Source organism: Paroedura picta, chromosome 11 (assembly GCF_049243985.1).
Source record: "Paroedura picta isolate Pp20150507F chromosome 11, Ppicta_v3.0, whole genome shotgun sequence".
Classification (NCBI taxonomy): domain Eukaryota; kingdom Metazoa; phylum Chordata; class Lepidosauria; order Squamata; family Gekkonidae; genus Paroedura; species Paroedura picta.
Genome location: NC_135379.1, coordinates 8,666,237 through 8,682,630, shown reverse-complemented (window position 1 = coordinate 8,682,630; position 16,394 = coordinate 8,666,237). Strand labels below are relative to the sequence as shown.

General features: G+C 46.5%; 1 protein-coding gene across 5 annotated transcripts in view; it reads left to right on the top strand.

Moving 5' to 3' along the window:
* The window catches only part of LARP4B (La ribonucleoprotein 4B), a 62,863-nt gene that overhangs the window by 21,427 nt on the left and 25,042 nt on the right, over positions 1-16,394 (top strand). For 2 of the 5 annotated variants that reach the window (XM_077304702.1, XM_077304703.1), the window contains exon 2: positions 7,810-7,935. In XM_077304702.1, coding sequence (XP_077160817.1) covers positions 7,855-7,935 — 81 coding nt within the window. In that variant the 5' untranslated portion in view covers positions 7,810-7,854. Of the gene's footprint in view, positions 1-5,256; positions 5,276-6,693; positions 6,713-7,809; positions 7,936-11,558; positions 14,728-16,394 lie in introns of those variants that run through there. The other 3 variants (XM_077304704.1, XM_077304701.1, XM_077304700.1) reach the window with 3 other exon arrangements.

Genomic DNA, 16,394 nt, shown 5'->3' with positions numbered 1-16,394 from the left:
GGCTGAACAGTAGGTTTTGTGTGTGTGTGTGTATGTGTGTCTCTCCAAATGAGCAAGTGTGCAGTGATACACACACACACATGCATCCGTGGTCGCCATGTAAAAGTTCATCGTTCTGATTTGTGGTTTAATAACAATGGAACAAATATGGCCGTTTCGCATAAATACTCCTGAAGTGTGTTCGTGAAACGAATTTGGCAGGGTGCACTAACTATACTTCTTGAATTTAATGTTGAGTACAGTTATGTTTTGGCATCGTGAAAATGCGATGGGCTCCATGCGCAGCAGCTAATGGCAGATGTGGGCAAGGCGACGAAAGCTGGCTGTAAAATGTGCTTCTAGAGAGAGAGGACATACGGTAGCGTCTCCTTGGCCCCGCCTACTTCTTCAGTGCAGTCATATTTATGAATGTATGCTATAGTAATTTAGGGAAGGAAGTTAATCTGCAGATTTTTACGAGGCAGTAACCCTTTTTTTCCTGGGCTTGTTTTCCGAAGCTTTGCGCTTTAATGCCCTTGACAGGTTTATAAAGCACCGTGATTGCTGCTGTTTTCTTTCAACCGTGCATGCCATTCCTATGTGTACTGGAATGATGTGGCCGTACTTGTGGAGGGAGGCTTCTTTTGCCATGCTTTTCCAGCCTTTTGACCTTTGTTAGCTAGGACAATTGCTTCTAAACGCTGAGTACTTTGGTTGGTACTGGTATTGCTAAGTGTATGGCTGCCATAACTGTACGTTGATACTTCCTATACCCACCAGTTTGTATTGTGGGAGATCAGTATGCAAAGGACTGTGGTGTGTGTGGGGGGTACAGTTTACTCCGCAAGGGTGGTAACTGCTGGCACGAGACAAGTGGGGCAAGCATTGCTACCCTGATGGTGGGACCTGCCATGCCATAGCAATGTCGCACAGTATTGTGCTGTGCCCAGTCTTCAGCAGTTGTCTGTTGCTGCACCGGCAGATGCACAAACAACCTGTCATGAATCACCGGTTCTTGTATCTACATGCGATTTACTGTATCAAAGCACACCGATGATAAGCAAGCCTTTTGATCTGCCTGAGATGGGAATAGTAGAACTTCCTTGTGCAAAATGGAGTCAGAGGTGAAATGGATGCCTGAAAGCCCAGCTAATAAGCCATCTCTCCGTTGATTTAATTCCACTGCATTTCCTGTTGGTATAATGCATGTTCAAATGCATTTATTTATTTATTTTGCTTGTAGGAAACTGCATCATGTGCTGGGTGAGTGGTATATTTTTTTTCTTTTGCACAAGACTGAATCCGTTCTTGGGTTGCCAGTGCAGAAAGGGATCTCCCCCCCCCCCCTCTCGCAAAGGTATAAAATGTTCTTGAAGAGGAAAAAACCCTGAAATACACGCCCTGTTTATCAAACCTAAATTGAACCTGCTGCATTTATCCGTGTAAAATGTATGATTTATAACTCGGCATATAAAATTATGCTATTTGGCATATGTATGAAATTTAGAGAGCCTCTTGTGGCGCAGAGTGGTAAGGCAGCCGTCTGAAAGCTTTGCCCATGAGGTTGGGAGTTTGATCCCAGCAGCCGGCTCAAGGTTGACTCAGCCTTCCATCCTTCCGAGGTCGGTAAAATGAGTACCCAGCTTGCTGGGGGGTAAACGGTAATGACTGGGGAAGGCACTGGCAAACCACCCCGTATTGAGTCTGCCATGAAAACGCTGGAGGGCGTCACCCCAAGGGTCAGACATGACTCGGTGCTTGCACAGGGGATACCTTTACCTTTGCTTATGAAGTTTAGACAAATAAATGCATTAGCTGTTTACAAGTAAAATATCGCCAATAGTAGAGAAAGAGCCGGCTGGCCGGCCAATAATAAATACAATTTTAAATGATCACATTCTGTGCTGTTGCAGTATGGTTACTTTAGTGCTTGCCTTCTGGGAGTAAAAATAAACGTTTAAGGGAGAAAACAACTTTTGTAGTAAATAAATATATTATTTGGACTAGTTCCTATAGTCATATTAGGACTAATGGCATATGAGGTGAAACACTGATAACATTTTATTCCTCAGTAGTGTATCATCATTTGTCCTATAGTATATTGCAGACAAAATTCATATCATTCATACAATGAATATATTTTTGGAAATTTTGTATCTAGAGCAGGAGTCCCAGTCTTCGAGCCTATGGAATTCAGACACAGCATGATGGACCCAGCCACAAAATGGCTGCTACAGGAGGCGGAGCCTGCCAGTCACTGACTGTGTAATCACATAGTGAAGATCCTTGCGCTGCGGTGGCAGCTGCTGCTGAATATTTCTTTAAAACATACACAGCCAATCAGAAGGTTTACTGAGTCAAAAGCTCTACCTGGCCCAGCCCACTTTATAAAAACGCTCGGTGGGTGTAGATTGGTTGCATTAAATTCTGTAACCGCTTGTCTTCACTCTTTTCCAAAAGGGAACTATTTCATAGGAGTTTCCCAGAGTTCCCACCATATTTCCAGTGTTGAAAAAAAGGCTGCTGAGTAGGATCCCCCCCCCAATTTTCAAAGCTACAAGCTAACTTGAGTTTCCTGAGCGTCAGCTGGTCCAAGTCGTAAGAGATCATTAACAGACTGACTCAGATTTGAGAAAGTGTTTCACAACCAGCTGAAGGGCCTAGCAAAGCAGGCTAGAAGTCCTGTGAGCATAGGGAAAATAAGAGACAAGGTCATAAGAAGATAGTTGAATGAGAGAAGCAAAGGCGTCTGGGATAGGAGAAGAACTGGGCCAGGGGTAGTCAAACTGCGGCCCTCCAGATGTCTGTGGACTACAATTCCCAGGCATTCGCTGGCAGGGACTCATGAGAATTGTAGTCCATGGACATCTGGAGGGCTGCAGTTTGACGATCCCTGAACTGGGCTTTTTTGTGCCTCGCGTTTCTCTACTCAAAGGAGTCTCAGTGGCTTACAATCGCCCATCCTTCCGGCCCCCCCTGTGAGGTTGGTGAGGATGAAAGAAATGTGACTCGCCCATGGGGCACCCAGCTGGCTGCATGTGGAGGAGGATTGGGGAATCAGACCCAGTTCTCCACGTAAGGGGCCGCTGCTCTTAACCACGACACCACGCTGGCTGTTGGAGAGAGAGGGGACTTCCTGGCCAAAGGCATGATGGGAAGTCGAAGAGCAACACCACGCTGGCTGCTGGAGAGAGAGGGGACTTCCTGGCCAAAGGCATGACCACGAGAGCTTGGAGAGAGTGGTGGGGAACGCTGTACATCAGGCTGGGGTCGTAAAAGCAAGGGGACCACATGTTGGAAGCGAACAGCTGTGTCTTTGGCCAGCAGCCTCCCATATACGCAAACACTGTTTGTTCTTGTGGCCACGCTTGCCGGCTTGGAATCAGCGCTAACAATTTCTTTATCGCTTTGTCTCGGACATGGCGCGTTCCCAATACAAAAAGCCTTCAGCTGCCGGGCAGCAACCGAAAACAGATGCCTGCTAGCCACGCAAGGTGTAATGAGGACGGTTAATAATATACAAAAACGCCGAGATCAAAAGGGAGCGTAAGCAGCGTCGCTGCAGCGCTTCCTATCCAGGGAGGGACTTTACCCCTAGGCAGAGGGGCGGCAAGCTCTGCTTCTGGAGAAGAGAAGAGGCGCTGTGCCTCCTCTTCAGTAGCTTATTAACGTGGAAAGGCTTTAGCTGACAGGATGTTTACCTCCACACCATGGCTTTGATTGGGGAGGGAAATACCTTAAGAAGCGGGAACGGAGGACAACTGCTGTAATTAGATGCCGAGAAGATCCAGTAGCCTTCTGCCAGATTCTTTTCCCCAAGGAATAAGCAGGTGTTGGGGGTAAATATTAAGAAAACCAAAGTGCGGGGGTTGGATCCAGCAAGGTCCTTCCTCTAGCACTCCTGGAAGTCCTGTTCATGGGGGAACGAACGGGGCCTGCACTTTGGCTGGGAGATCATTACAAGTCCCTCTTCATATGGGTTTGCTCGCAACTCTTCCAGATCCCCTCTGCCAGTCCCCACAATCTTCAGGAGTAATTTTTTGAAGGGGACAAGAGGTCGGAAGGGAAAGGAGTAGATGTCCATTGGGTGAACTTGGTCTGTATCTAACATCCTTTGGAGAGGTCTTTAGAACGAGCGCACGGTATTTTTGTGGCTTGGTTCTGTTAATGTTTGGGAGATTTTTGCAATTCTGTTTGAGGCTGCTGCCAAGCTAAAGGCCAGTTAGAGCATAAAACATTTATTAGCCGAAAGCAGATCGCAAAGGAAGAAGCAAAATCTCCACCATTTTTTTAAAAAATCACTTTTAAATTAGATGCCTGGGTAAAAGGAAATGTTTTTTGCCTGACACCTGAAAGAGAGTGATGTAGGGTTCTGGCAAGCCAGTTTAGTTCCCTGCTTCTCCTCCCACATGCAGCCAGCTGGGTGACCTTGGGCTCATCACAGCACTGATAAAGCTGTTCTTACCATGCAATAATATCAGGGCTCTCTCAGCCCCACCTACTTCCTTGTAGAGAAAAACAGCATATAAGAATCAACTCTTCTTCTTTTAAGGAAGGGCATTTCATGGGCAAGAGGAAAAAACAGGACTTTGTTGCCACACCTCACCTGTGAAGGCCAGGAGGGTTACGGAGAGCAGGGCTCATGTAGATCTTAACTGGGCAGTATGGGAAGAAAGGGACTCTTCAGATTCCCCCCTTCACAAGCCATTTAAGGCTTTAAAGGTAAGAACCGGCACTTTGAAATGTGGTGGAAACGAATGGACAGGCCATATAGATCTTTCAGCACAGGGTGAAACGATTCCTGTGTATCCCATCAGGATTGTAGCCCTGGCTACTATATACCAAACCAGCTGCAGTTTCCAGAAAATTTCCAAAGGCAACCCCACTTTGGTTGCATTACACTCATCTAACTGGGACGTGTTCAAAACAAGAGTCACTGTGCCTCAGTCATAGGGAAGAGCCCCACCACCCAGTTTTAATTGGTACAGATTACTCAAGAACAGAAAATAGGACTGTCTTTAAAGTGACTTATGGATGGTTTGTTTGATGGGAAGGGCCATGGCTCAGTGGTGGAGCATCTGCTTGGCGCACAGGAGGTCCCAGGTTCAATATCCAGCATCTCCACTTTTAAAAAAGGACCGGGCAGTAGGTGATGGGAAAGACCTCTGTTTGAGACCCTGGAGAGTCGCTGCTGATCTGAGCAGACCACGCCAGCCTTGATGGACCAGCGGTCTGAGTCGGCATAATGGAGGTTCATGCGTTGTGTTAAATTGTTACGTGCCTAATCGACTTGGAGGTAAAAGAAATAAAAGCTTAATTTCATTTTATTTTGTTTATATACCGCCCTCCCCGGAGGCTCAGGGCGATTTACATAAAACATATAAACAATACAAGAAACAATCCATGACATAAATAACTGTAACATTAATATTACTATCTGATAATTGTAACAGTGCAAACAGGTCCAGGAGCAGAGCGTACAGATGGAGTTCTGGGGGGGAAGGAGCAGGGGCCCTTCAGATGTTTTTTGGTTATGCCTGGTCTCAACCAACTGCCTGGGGGAAGAGTTCCGTTTTGCAGGCCCTGTAGAACTGTAGCTCCGTTAGGGCCCTGATCTCCTCTGGGAGCTACGAGGGGGTCAGGACAGAAAATGCTCTGGCCCTGGTTGAGGCCAGGCGGGCTTCTTTAGCCGATTGGTGGTGGCGGAGCGTAGAGCTCTTTTATTTTGTTTAACCTCATGCAGTTGTCAGCCGTCAACAACAGTCATGACTTGATTTCCAACTTCTGTTGTCTAAGATCTGAAGCAGCTTAGATGGTAAATCTTATAAGAACTGTTTTATTCCATTGGATTTTGTGGTTGCATTGAAGAGTAAGCCTTTGGAGTATTTGCTTGAAAACAGGAGTTATTTCACATGTTTGGTGGTATTCAGTGACCACCAGTGCTGTTGGGGAAGCATGTGTTCACTGCCACAGGGGCATTGTGTTTGTGTGTATTCAGATCTTACCATCCTTCCCCCTTCTTCCTGACTCACCTTGCAGAGTTTGTATGTGACCCGCATATGCCCGCATTAGAAGGTCCACCGCATATGGGGTCGTAGGGGCAAGCCCGTGCTTTTCTGCATGTCTCTTCTGCTGCGCCTGCAACAGCAGTTGGGTTGAAAGGATTGCATGGTCTTTTGGCTGCATTGTAGCGTATCTTGCGATATGTTGTCATAGCAATTCATCGCCTAATTCCATGCTTGGATAAGTTCCTGTGGCTCGCTAACATTTGTTGATGAAACCTGGGAGCTGTGAAAATTGCTGTTTCCTTTCTGAGAAGAAAACCTAGGAAGGAAGTCACCTGTATGGGGGCTCATTGGAAACACAGTGGAAATGAAGCTATGTTATATATGGAATGTGGCGCTTTAATATTAGGGGGTGTCAGCATTTGCACTGTGCATATCTTAAGAGCTGTGATTCCCAGCTGAAATATGTGTCGGCCCGGGCCAGAGACCTGCAAGTATTCGACCCGTTGTTCCTCGGGGTGTATATTATTTTTTTTACCCCGAAAAGTGCTTTTCAGTATTTTCTTTAATATTTGCAACAGCCCCGAAGGGCGTGGTGGCAGCAATCCCGTTTTACAGATGGTAAACTGAGGCAAACTAATGCGCAAGAAGCTGAGCTCCAGGACTCAGACGTGTGCGTTCCCTTCATTGTCATACATGCAGCGTATGCATATATGCGTGAGGCTTCTGTGAGTGATTCTGCTCACCTTTTGATTGCCAAAGAGAGATTTGTGTCATATAGATTCTCTGGCATGATTTGATGGACTCGGAAGGGTGTTAGAATCCATATCCAGGTTATTTGCAAGTCCTGCTTCGCAGATTGGGTTTTGGATAATAGCAGCCTCCTGGGTTGGAGCACAAAGCATGTTGTATCCTTTCAAAGGGGAAAAGAAACCTGGGAATGCCCCATGCTGACCAGCCAAGCGTAGGATTATACCCTTCTAAGCCCATTGACTTCTAGGAACTTAATTAAATTTCTTTATTTGTACTTGGATTTATTATAACTGCCCCTCCCGGGTACTGGCTTGGGGCCACCTACAACATATAAATTACATTAAAACATCATTTGTCAAAACAATAGTATAAAATGCATAGGGATCAGAGCATGCCGGTCTAAGCTTTCTTGCAGATGTTCCATGGCGTACCTGTTATTCCTTTCAATCCAGGGGCGAAGGCTCTTTCAGCGGTTGTGGGAGGAGGCCAGAAATTAGGACTCTTTTTTTAAAGGATGGCATTGCCACTAATGTGGTCAGTCTTGATTGCAGACGCTTGTGGTTTCTGCGAATCGAACTGGGCACTTTGTCGGCTTTTGCTGTTGCGTATTACGGGGTGGACGTTACTGTTAGTGTTGAAAGGCGTACGTCGACGTGTGTAAGCAGTCAGCTCTCCCAAGTCCCACTTTGCCATTTGCAGCTTGACAAGCAAAGATGCTATTGCTTGTTGTTCAGATGAGTAACTTGGAGGCAATGAGCCCTGCTGAACAAGGGGAAACAGGCATCAGCCGTTGGAGTCTGCTGCTTAGAAGCCCAGCAGCAAACTGGGATTTCCAGCATAGCTGGCAGACTTATTTACTGGGAAACCTGGATTTTTTTTTTTTTTGCCAGTGAGTCTATGAATAGCCTGAGGGTAGGGTGGGGGGAACCCAACCAGGTCCAATTTTATGAAAGGTCTCGTCCAAACTTCGGTCCCGCATCAACTGGTGCTCGAGATTAAATTTGATCTTGCCATTTCTTCTTGTGTCTTATCCTTTTTTTGTTGTTGTTTTTCTCCTTTTTCTCCTCTGCAGCTTATCCATACAGTTCTCTCAGAGGAGCCAGGAAGTAGGCAGCTCATGACTTCTGATCAGGACACTAAAGTTGTGGCTGAACCGCAGGTGCAGCAAGTACAAGACGTAAAAGACAGTTCTCATCTAGTAAGTACCGCGAAGCTCCAGTAGTAGCCCTTTCACCCACCCGGGAACCGTTATAGCTGTTCTTTACTGTACCGCGCTTGCCCGCCTTGGATGCCACCTCTTTTCTAAAGAGCCTCCGGAGCAAGCTGGAGTCTTCCGGGTGCCAGTTTTCCTCCCTCTCCCGAAATACTAGAATGCGAGGCCGTCGAATGAATCTGACGGGCAGTCGATCCAGGACGAACACAAGGGAATGCTTCTTTACACAGAGAGTGATAATGTGGAATTCGCTGCCAAAGGGTGTCATGATGGCCGTAGGTTCAAAAGGAGATTAGATAAGTTTGTATGTTGCAATTTTCCAGCGAGGAGTTCCCAAGTTAAGAGGAACAGATAAAGGGGCTCTTCTCCACTGGAGTTCTCATCCAGAGCAGTCGCAGTCTTTGTGCAGCACGACCTGCGGCTAAAGAACTGGAGATAGGAGTGAAGTCTATGGCTAATTCTGGCATACGCTCTAAGGCAGGGGTAGTCAAACTGCAGCCCTCCAGATGTCCATGGACTACAATTCCCAGGAGCCCCTGCCAGCGAATGCTGGCAGGGGCTTGTGGGAATTGTAGTCCATGGACATCTGGAGGGCCGCAGTTTGACTACCCCTGCTCTAAGGGGTGGGTGGAATAAAGGTCACATTATGGACTCCCTGGGCATCCCCTCAGTGTCAAGGGTTTTCTCCATGTTTAGTTATCTTTAAGAACAGAGATTCTGGCAGCCATTGAATTTATACCTCCCTGCCCCCAAAGAAAGAGAGCTGAGCATGCATATGTGACTCCCCATTGGCCAAGGAGGTTAGGTTTTCAAACCTGGAGGTGGTATTACCTCCCTGCAGGATTCCTGCATCGCTAGCATGTTTCCTTAAGAATCCGGATCTCACGTGGGTCCGGAATCAGTTTGGATAGATGCATGGCGATAGAAAGGGGAGCCCTGCTTTCTAACGAAGCGGCACAGACTGTACCCTCTTCGTGAACTGCTCATAGAAAGCATGCTCTGGAGTAATGACAAAGACCTTCAGGCAAGGAATGCTGCCGTTCTCTTGGAGTCTTTTATTCCTTCACAAGACTGCTTATCTGAAGGTCTGTACTCCCAAGACCTCTGCTGGCTCAGAGACACTGGCATTTCACAGTACGCCAGTCAAGGATTCCTAGAAGTTTCCTTGACCCTATATCTATATCTTGACTCTAGCATCACAAAAATGCCCCGGTAAGTTGAATGAAAGTCTTGAGATGGAAGATCCGGCAACGCTAAACTCAAAAACAGGGGTCATCAAGCTGTGGTCCTCCAGATGTTCATGGACTACTATTTCCATAATGGGAATTGTAGTCCATGGACATCTGGAGGACCACAGGTTGATGACCCCTGCTCCAAAACATAAGCAGACAAGGACCATGGGGAGCTGGAATATGACAAGAAGAGGGAGAAAGGAAAAAAGCAACTGAGTTGCAATGTGCTCTAATGGCTATCTTCTTTAAATTGAGGGCCAGGTGCCCCAGGGCTACAAAGCATCTGTAAGGAGTACTTTGAGCAGCCTGCTGCTTGGAGGAAATCAGCGTTGAAGGCTTTTCTACAATGGGAGCACTGCCAGAGCAGCTGGCAGGAGGACCTGTGGAGTTACCCCCTGTGGCTCAAAGCCTAGAGCAGGCAGAAAGAATGGAGGAGAAAAACCTTAGTTCATGCTGGCAAGCACTCCTGGGCCCACTGGGGAGAGAAAGAGAGAATTTATCATGTTTGTTGAAATGTTCACAATTCTGTCTTTCCTCATGGTTCAAGACATATTATAATAACAGATTTTAAAAAATGTTTTCGGCTGAAACCAAAATAAAATAGCAGACCCCATATCTCTTCCCCAACCCTGCTTCCTTAAAAGATTTCCGCCATTCAACCCCCTTCAAAAGCCCTGGCAAACAAGCCAAGTTTGTTTGCGCCTCCTGAAGATCTACAGGGACGAGGTCCCTCTCCCACTTTTAGGGAGCCCGTTCCACAGAGCTGGAGCAAGGAAGGGAAGTCCCAGGCACTTGCCGATGCCAGCTGGGCCACCGTAAGTGGTGGGGCAGCCAAAAGACAGCTGCCCAATGCCAGTGGTCAAGTTCAGTCGTGGAGTTTTGTGTGCATGAGGGTCTCTGAAACTGAAGTACGAGTGCAAGTGGAAATGTCAAGAGAAGGGAAGGAAAAGTGGACATTTTTGAAGGGAAACTTTTTGTGTGTCTGTGTGTGCGCATTTTTCCAAATATTTTTTCAGTTCTCTCTACAGATCCCTTCTGTCCCCAGAAATCCTACATGGGTCCAGGCCACATGTTTAAGCACACAGCAGTTTTGTCAAAGTGCAAATTCGAACACCAGTAACGTGTTTCCCTCTGTTCTAAACACTTAATTGCACTTCTGGGGAAACCACGTGGTGATGTTATATTGAGCAGGAGACGTAAACCGGGTCATTGAGTCCGCACATGGCCAGCAATACCAGTGTCAGCCAGCCAGTACATTAGAGCTGTCAGCCTAACGACTAATGAAATTAGTATTGGGTATATTCGGCAAAAAGAAAAAAAACTCCATGGGCAGTCTATGAATAGGGCAGGAGGCTATCTGTATGCTGTGCATAGAGACATAATTTCCTCAATCCCCTGTCCTGCCGCTCCTGGTGGTTGGGGACTCTCGGGAGTGACATAGGGGAGTTGGGAGAGCTGATGCAGCAGGGAAGGAACTGGTGGAAATAATGCCCCCCTGCCTTTGCACCTAAAGGTCTTTTCCATGGGATCCAATCTTTAAGACCAACAATGTTATATTCAAGGTATAAGCTTTTGAGTGCCAGCACACTGAAGCTCATACCTTGAATAAAACGGGGTTGGTCTTAAAGGACTCAAGCTTTGTTATACGGCTTCAGACCGATACAGTTTTATGTGATGGTTAGGAGTGCGGGCTTCTAATCTGGCATGCCGGGTTCGATTCTGCACTCCCCCACATGCAGCCAGCTGGGTGACCTTGGGCTCGCCACGGCACTGAGAAAACTGTTCTGACCGAGCAGTGATATCAGGGCTCTCTCAGCCTCACCCACCCCACAGGGTGTCTGTTGTGGGGAGAGGAAAGGGAAGGGGATTGGAAACCACTTTGAGCCTCCTTCTGGTAGAGAAAAGCGGCATATAAGAACCAACTCTTCTTCTTCTTCTTCTTCTTCTTCTGCAGCTCCCCCCCACCCTGCGATAGTACTCCATGTGTTGAGACTCCTGTTCCCTTCCTTATTCCGTTGTTGCCAGCTACCTTTATGTTGCTGGTTAGAAATGTGTATACAACCTATTTAAAAATGCAGTCAAATGTGCGGTTGCTGGACAGAGCATTCTTGTCATACGGAAGGATGGCTACAGGGGTTGATACATCGCTAGCCTGACTGGGGGGCTGGGGGGGGGAATCAGGAAAAGCGCTCATCGTTCACATTATAGCTTTAGCTATATTTTTGTGGCTTAAATTGTCTAGCGCAATACTGTGCCTATGAGAACAAGCTAAAGCATTTCTCAGTAACGGGGCTTTGGGCTTTGAGTGGCATTAGCACATGAGCCCCTCGCACAGTTTAAGCAGGCCTATTTTTGGCATCTGGGTGTTGGCTTGTCTCCCCAGCAGCCTTAGAAAGTAAAGCGGGCCGAAAGGGAGCCTGTCGTTCCAGGACTAGCAGAACGCAACTTGAAAATGGGTTGTTGCTTCAGCAAAGAGCTGGACAACAGCAAGAATGAAAAAATGAGCCTCTTGGGAAAATCTGGGGAAGAGGAACCTTCTGAAAACGGGATAAGTCAAACTTTAACTTCCATTTTGGAGGCGATAGAAAGCGAGGAGCTGCCTTTAGTCCAAAAGACAATTTGTGGGACAGCTGCCCGTCAGGATTGCCCGGAATCTGTTATGCTTCCTTCTCATCGTTGTGTCGGAGTCACCGGTGGCGACCATGTCCTCAGAAGCGTCTACGACGGACCTTTTAATCTTCACCCACTTAATGAGATCAAAAGGGTCTTGAATAGGTACGGCACCTTACAAGAGAACGATCTAGCAGAAGTCGGAGTTGGGGGCAGAAGACTTACAGAGGAGAGCCGGGATGGTGCTACGTGGGTGAACGAAGCCGGCAGTTCTTGTGTTAATGCCAGTAATGAAAATGGATCCACTATCGCCAGACAGCTGTGGCGTTCGCTTGAAAATGATTTCACTCCGTGTGTGCCAGTGGCTTTGGGCCAAGACTTTCGGGAACAAAAGTCCTTAAGTAAGAGCCATGGCAAAGAGGATTCCATTACAGCCAAGTGTTTGCTGCTGCAGGACGAAGCCGAGGCTACTGCAGGTAATTGTAGCATGATAGCTTCACGGAAAGTACTGGGCGAAATAGCAGCTTCACCCCTTGCCTACCTTGATATAGACCGCCACCATATCAGCTCCAAGGATAAAGATTTCTACAGCATTTGTATTGTTGATGAGGATGACCTGGAAATGGATGTAGAGGAGCAAGCGACTGTCGAAGGAGGGACTGACACAGATGAAGAAAGTTCAGCTGTTGAGGAAATGCACAGCATAGGTCAGCCTGTAGAGAATGGGAAACCATTCCTAGGCCAGGAGTTGATGGTAGATGTCAGTGCTCATTCAATAGCTGATTGCTTAGCAGAGACAGAAGCCGAAATGAAAATTAAAACTTCCTCCAGTGTGGTGAATGGTGGGTCCGGGTTAAATTATAGTAGCATAACAGCTGATGTTTTAAGCACACAAGCATATGTTGAAGGGCTTCCTCAAAATAGCACTTGGGGAATGGATATACGGGGTGGTAGCATTGGTATGAATGAGTTTGCTAGGGAAAGGAACAGTTCTCCGCCACCTGTGCCTTTAGTGGAAGACCGACAGTATCTTCGGCAATTAAAAGGCATGATACATGTGGACAGTTCCACAGTCGGCGATGAGAACAACTATGGCTCTGGAGAACTGCATTTCCACTTGAACGAAAGCCACAACGCAGAAGAAAATAGGCAATGCTCTAAGCAGTCAAGTAATCTGAACTGTTTGTCAGGCTTCGACAAAGAGACCGGCTTTCTCTTTGCAAGTCAAGGTAAGACAGAAAACCCAAGCGAAGACATCCAGCCTAGATCCGAAGGCAGGCAAGACTCCAGAGGGAATACCAATGAATTTGAGGCAGTATCTTCATGCAGTAAGAATCCTCCGAACTTTTACAGGTGCTCCAGTGGTTCAGAGCAGCTCTTGAAATGTAGGGATGTAGGTCCTCTTGAACTTCCATGCAGATGTGAGGAGCAAGCTGAAAATAGTATTAGAATGCTTGCAGCTCCACATGGCTTAGCTTTCAAGGGAGAAACATCAAATGTCCAAGAGTTTACAAGTAATGACGACGGCATCTGTCCACAGACCGTTGAGCAAAGCCAGCCATCTCAAATAGATACCAGCACTTCAGAGATGAATAACTTAAGAGGAGGGGTATCACAGGAAAATGAAGACTTACTAACTTTTTTGGAGCCACAGAATATGCATGAGGATCAGACAACACAAACGAAAGACAGTCTGGAAGTTCAGCATTTGCACAAAATTGCGGAGAATGACAGTAAAACATGTGCATTTTCCAGTTCACTTAATGGAGGTAACAACTGCTCTTCCTCTTTGACACGTTTTGAAATGAACGAAATGGATTTGAATGGAAAACAATCCGAACTGTGGGACAAATGTACACTCCATAGATTGCAAGATCATCCGAATACACGGACGGACCCTCTTTATTCAAGAGTGGGGCCTGAAGAGGCTGGAAATCAGTTGAAACGTGAAACGCAGCGGGAAGACAGAATGGTTAGTGGAACTCAGCCACGTTCTGAAATGTCCATTGTTTATGACAGATATGCATTAAATAGCAGTAGAGATCTGATGTGCCAGCACGGTATGCTTCCAGAAGCACAGGAGAAGTCTGCCCTTTCAGGAGGTACTTCGGATGTCTTGCTGATTCATAGATTAGACTGTCAATTTGAAACAGGCAGGATTCCTGAATCATTTCCGAAGAACGATGCTAAAGTTGTAGAGGTGGATACTGGTTGTACCATGACTTTTACTGGGTCAGATGAAAAAACTATAGAACTCTTTAAAAGTGGACCTGAACCAAGTAAGATGGAACCCCTGTGTCCTGGCAGGCATCCGAATTCTGACCTGCCACCTCACAGTGCAGAGGGATTAAAGGAGAATACCAAGGACTCTGCTTCAGAAAACTGCTTGGATCAAGTCAAGGCTCAGGCAGAAGGAGTCACAGGTACGAATGACTCTGAGATCTGCAGTTTGAAAACTTCAGAAGGCTCCAGTGGGATTTGCGTCGACCCTGGGCAGGTGGACAAATATGCCGCTACGCCTTCTTACGAAATACCTCTTGCTAGCGATAGGGAATCTGAGCAAGGCCATGCAAAGTGTGTACTAGATCTAATGGAAGATCTGTTGCAAGAATCTGACAATACATCTAAAATGGACATAAGGGATTCCCAAGACGTAGGTGACTCAGGACCAGTGGATCAGTTTTGTCCCTCTGCTCCATTAAGTCGGTTGTTTTCAGACAACAGCTTTGATAATGACCCAGAATATCTCATGGGTTATCTGTGGATTAATTCAACTTTTAACAAAACGGAAAAAACATGCAGTACTAGTGAGACACTACGAAACCAAGACCAAGACATGGCAACTTCTACCTTTGGTATTGGAGGATTTCCTTACCAGTTGCTAGTACAGCAAAACAATGATATATGGGGGTGGCAAGATACAGATGAAGAATGTGTAAGTACTATAACTTGATACATGAGTCATGTTTTTAAAAACCCAGTTCAGGAGCTGGAGGTTCTGTTGCCTACAATTGATCTTTTTTTTTTTTAAGTATAACATTTGGAGCTTATAGGCAGATCATCGTAAATGAAGTCTTCTCCATTTCTGCAGGTCTAGGCCTATGTATTCTAGGCCTGTAGCTACTGCTCTGGCTGCTGGATTCCAGCTTCCACAACCTTTCCGTCTCCCCCCCCCCCCCACATTACCTCCCTATCTATTCAGTGGCCCATGGAAAGATCTTACACCCAACACAAGTTCTTGTCTTGTGTTGTCCATCCATGTGTTTCCACCAGTCGTCCACTCCTACTCCTGAGTACAAGTACTCAGGCTTGTACTCACTCTTTTTTTTGTCTTTTGTGGCAAGGGTCCACTGCTGTAAGGACACCACACCATTTATCCTGTGCTTAAAATGTTCTACTTGCTTAGATATGTTGGCCTTGTCCTGTCCTCTCCATGCTTGCATGCATGATATACAGTGAAGTAGCTGGTTCTGCTCCATAGTGCAGTAAGTTCAAGTTATTTTGCCTTGTACTTCAGTTTCAAATTGTAAATGCTGAGTGAGTGGTATGATATTTGAGTGAGTGGTATGATATTGCTGCAATAATCCTGGTAGAAATCTGGCTTTAGGCTACCTAGTAGGTTCATCACACAGATTTAAACACCTGCTTCTCATCCGCAGTTCTGACCAGCCTATACAAATATTATAAGGAGTGTGTTTGTGAGCATACATAAAGTCTGTTGCCATAGAAATAGTAAATATGATTTCCTCTTAAGTAACTTGGGGTGAGTTCCAGTGCTTTTTTTTTTTTTTACAGATAGTGCAAGAAATGCATGTAACTAGTTGCCATCTAACCCATTAGTTTCCAAACTTGACCAATCAGTGAGATGTTGTAGTGACCGTGTAGGTTTTAAGTCCGTACTCTGGTATGAAACTTGCTAGATAACCTTGGGCCGATCTCTCTAATCTGCTTTGTAGGGTGATTCTGAAGATAAAATGAGGAATGGAGAACTGTGTACAGTGTTCAGAGCTCCTTGGATGAAGGGCAGATAAAAACATGGGGTAGATGAGGACTGCAGAGAGCCCTAGGGGCCCATAAACATGGGCTCATTCTGGGCTTCCCCCATGAGTTCTTCCCTACCAATCGGCTCAGCAAAATTTTGAAGCTTCTGAAGTGACTTTCCCTTCCATGGCTGCTACCATGGGATGAAGACTCCTCAGGATACTGGATTGTTTCATATTATGCTGTGCAGTACGATAGGGCAGGGATAGTCAACCTGTGGTCCTCCAGATGTCCATGGACCACAATTCCCAGAAGCCCCTGCCAGCAAATGCTGGCAGGGGCTCATGGGAATTGTAGTCCATGGACATCTGGAGGACCACAGGTTGACTACACCTGCGATAGGGTATTAACCTACAGTAATCAAGGCTTCTGAAACACTGTCCTGCTAGTGCAGGGGGGGCCAAACTGCGGCTCTCCAGGTATCCATGGACTACAAGTCTCATGCATCCCTGCCAGCATGTGCTGACAGGGGTTCATGGGACTTGTAGTCCATGGACCCCCAGAGAGCCGCTGTTTGACCATCTCTGTACTAGACCTTGGATAGCCTGAACTTTATGCGCC